Source organism: Cajanus cajan, chromosome 10 (genome assembly GCF_000230855.2).
Source record: "Cajanus cajan strain Asha chromosome 10, NIPB_CcT2T_4, whole genome shotgun sequence".
Classification (NCBI taxonomy): Eukaryota; Viridiplantae; Streptophyta; class Magnoliopsida; order Fabales; family Fabaceae; genus Cajanus; species Cajanus cajan.
The window spans coordinates 51,924,482-51,927,406 of record NC_138526.1 but is presented as its reverse complement, the minus strand read 5'-3'; the positions used below and the strand labels follow the sequence as shown (position 1 = coordinate 51,927,406).

The 2,925-nt window shown below is 33.2% G+C and overlaps 1 protein-coding gene across 1 annotated transcript; it reads left to right on the top strand.

Moving 5' to 3' along the window:
- The first annotated feature begins 964 nt into the window (after window positions 1-964).
- On the top strand, window positions 965-2,273 carry LOC109809585 (ethylene-responsive transcription factor WIN1). The gene is made up of 2 exons (XM_020372926.3): window positions 965-1,292; window positions 1,498-2,273. The coding sequence occupies exons 1-2, from the start codon at window positions 1,213-1,215 to the stop codon at window positions 1,967-1,969; spliced, it is 552 nt and encodes a 183-aa protein (XP_020228515.1). The 5' UTR covers window positions 965-1,212; the 3' UTR covers window positions 1,970-2,273.
- The last annotated feature ends 652 nt before the right edge of the window (window positions 2,274-2,925 follow it).

The window sequence follows — 2,925 nt, the reverse complement described above, 5'->3', positions numbered from 1 at the left end:
ACTTTTCATTTTATGGCAACAAAAGGCCAAGTAAATGGATATTCGAATTCCCCATAGATCTAGAAAACTTGCCCAGAATTTGTACTCCTTATTTTTTGAATACCTGGGAATGATTAGTGGTATATATTTAAAATTACAGAACGGTATCTTTTCCATGAGAATTATTGGTTGCCAATCTAGTATATAGAACAAAGAGTGTTTAAAAGTTGGGAGCCAACGGCTGCCACCTTGATGTAATTGACAGACATTACCAAATAATGTTTAAACCATAGAAAAGGACATCTGGCCGTCTGTCAATAAATAATCCCAGTTTGAATTTATTATTTGTTTTATTTATTTTCTTGGTTTTGTTAATTAGTCCTCCAAGCAGAAAGTTTTGTGCAGATTTACAGTTTGGATCTGCAGATCTTTTATATTTATGGCTTCTAATCTCTTTCCTATGTTTATGCTTTGAAGGTTACAGGATTGTTAGCAATAGCAGTTACCGAATTCTTAAACAATAGAATGAATGTGTACAAAAGGGTTTGACAATGTGCTTACATTCAGGAGCATAACGACTGTTAATATATTCAACTATTTCTATTATTGATTAGAAAATAGAGTTTCCTCAAATATATATATAGATTACTATTCATGTGCAAGTGAGAGTTGTTGTATGTTAAGTAGTATATAAGTAAGGAAGATTTATAAATTTGATGTCTTAAAATTTTAGATTAAGATGAAATGTTAGAGTTCATTTGCGTGATTTATTTGAAACTTGTATTAACTAGTCTCATAATTAATATGCGATCACAAAGAAATCAAGTAATTAGAGCATGGTGAGATTTTAAATTTCAATTCTAAAAGTGACTGTCTTGTAAAAAAAAAAAATTGAAAAATAAAGCTAATATTAGTCCAAGGATTCTTACCAAACATTCTACGGATAGCAGTTTATGCATTCTAACTCAGTATTTGTAAGACTAGTGTTGCTCTAATATGAAACATCGCTGTTGACATAGGATATCAACATCAATATAATTTAGTCCTTTTGGCTTGCACTTACTTTGTGGACACCTTTAAAAAAATACACATTGCTGTATCATCACGACATAATGTGACTTCCGCATTTTAATAGTCACAAGTTCCATACATCTCCGTATCTCTCCTCCTCCTTCTCTCTATTTCTCTCTCTCTCTCCTAGAAAAAGAGAAGATAGTCACTGTTCTGACCAACATGGTGCAATCTAAGAAGTTCAGAGGTGTCAGGCAACGCCATTGGGGCTCGTGGGTTTCTGAGATTCGCCACCCTTTACTGTAAACTAACTTTCACTTATTGTTTGTGTTTTTCTTTTCATTTGTTCATATATACTATATGCATATTTTGTGGATTACTTTGTGTCAACATAACTAGCTTGTGTTGGTGGAAAGTGGAATTACTAAGCAACATAGTACTACTATTTTTTTTTAAATGTGCATTGAATGTAAAAATCTTAGTTTATGGTTTATGGTGTTTGAATAGGAAAAGAAGGGTGTGGCTTGGGACGTTTGGAACAGCTGAAGAAGCAGCTAGAGCATATGATGAGGCAGCCATTTTGATGAGTGGAAGAAACGCCAAAACAAACTTCCCAGTTGAGAATAATCAAAAGGGCAATCACAGTTCCACTTCATTTTCTTCCAAAACGTTTTCTCCAGTTCTCAATGCAAAGCTCAAGAAGTGCTGCAAGTTCCCTTCGCCTTCCCTAACTTGCCTAAGGCTTGACACAGAGAATTCACACTTTGGAGTGTGGCAAAAGCGAGCAGGACCACGTTCTGAATCAAACTGGATCATGACGGTTGAGTTGGAAAGGAAGAATATTAATATTAACCATGGAGCTTCTGATTCAGAGAATAAGGTTAATAAAGCTAAAGCAGATGAAAGCAACAATATTGGGTTGGATGAGGAGCAGATGATTGCGTTGCAGATGATAGAAGAGCTTCTGAATATGAATTGATGTTAATGCTTGATTTCGCTTTCACGTGGGGCTCCTTGAAGGAGTTTGAAAGCACCATGAAGTACTTTCTCGTTGCGTTTTATTTGTTTGTTTGTCCTAAGTAGGAGTGTGGCAGTGTGCTATATTTATTTTATGAGGATGTGGAGTGCTTATCATTGCTTACCACTTTTGTGTAACTGCATGTACCCTCGTTAATATTTTATGTGTTCTCTAAATTCCATGCATACATTCTAGTCATGGTTTCGACTAAGAGAAAAATTATAAATAAAGTGACTATTTTTGGTCTTCCAAGCTTCTTTTCTCATGAATAATCTTGTTTCACTGCCTGGATTTACCAGGTGTCGAATTCTAATTTCTATAATTCATGAACAAATCAACAAATGTCATCAGAATAGAATTATCATTTTACAATTTCTATTGATAATTGAGGATTTTAATAGCCTTGGCCACTCATCTAACAACAACTCATGCCTTGATCTGTTGAGGGGTGACAGCAAGGAGAAATTATTAGGTGTGCCTGATAGGTTTATTTATGGTATTTGTCTTTAAGGGTTTAAATTTATCAAGAAGAGAGTGTTATATGTTGTTATTTTTATAGGATTATTTCATATACAATTTTATATTGGTAAGTTATTGTCCGTTTTAGACTCAAACTCTCATAATTTTATTTTTAATTATCATTCAAAAAGCCTTTCTTTACAAACTCTTATTTCTCTTATTGTTCTAATGATGTGTGACTTTGTATCCCAAGAATTATTCTTTTGAAATTTTCCATTTAACCAAATTTGTCTTTGCATTGCATTTTTTGTTATTGTTTGTATATAGTTACGGGGTTTATTGATTGTCACCAAATCTAACTAGACTTTGATACTAATATTAAGATTATTTATGGTATTTATTCTTCGGGGGATATATTTATCAAAAAGAGAAGGTTATATTTTGTTATTTTTATCGAG

Excerpts from the sequence above, each read along its gene's own strand:
- LOC109809585 (XM_020372926.3), top strand. The coding sequence starts at position 1,213 with ATGGTGCAATCTAAGAAGTTCAGAGGTGTCAGGCAACGCCATTGGGGC. Across the intron at positions 1,293-1,497 it reads GAGATTCGCCACCCTTTACT|GAAAAGAAGGGTGTGGCTTG; the intron begins GTAAACTAACTT and ends GTGTTTGAATAG.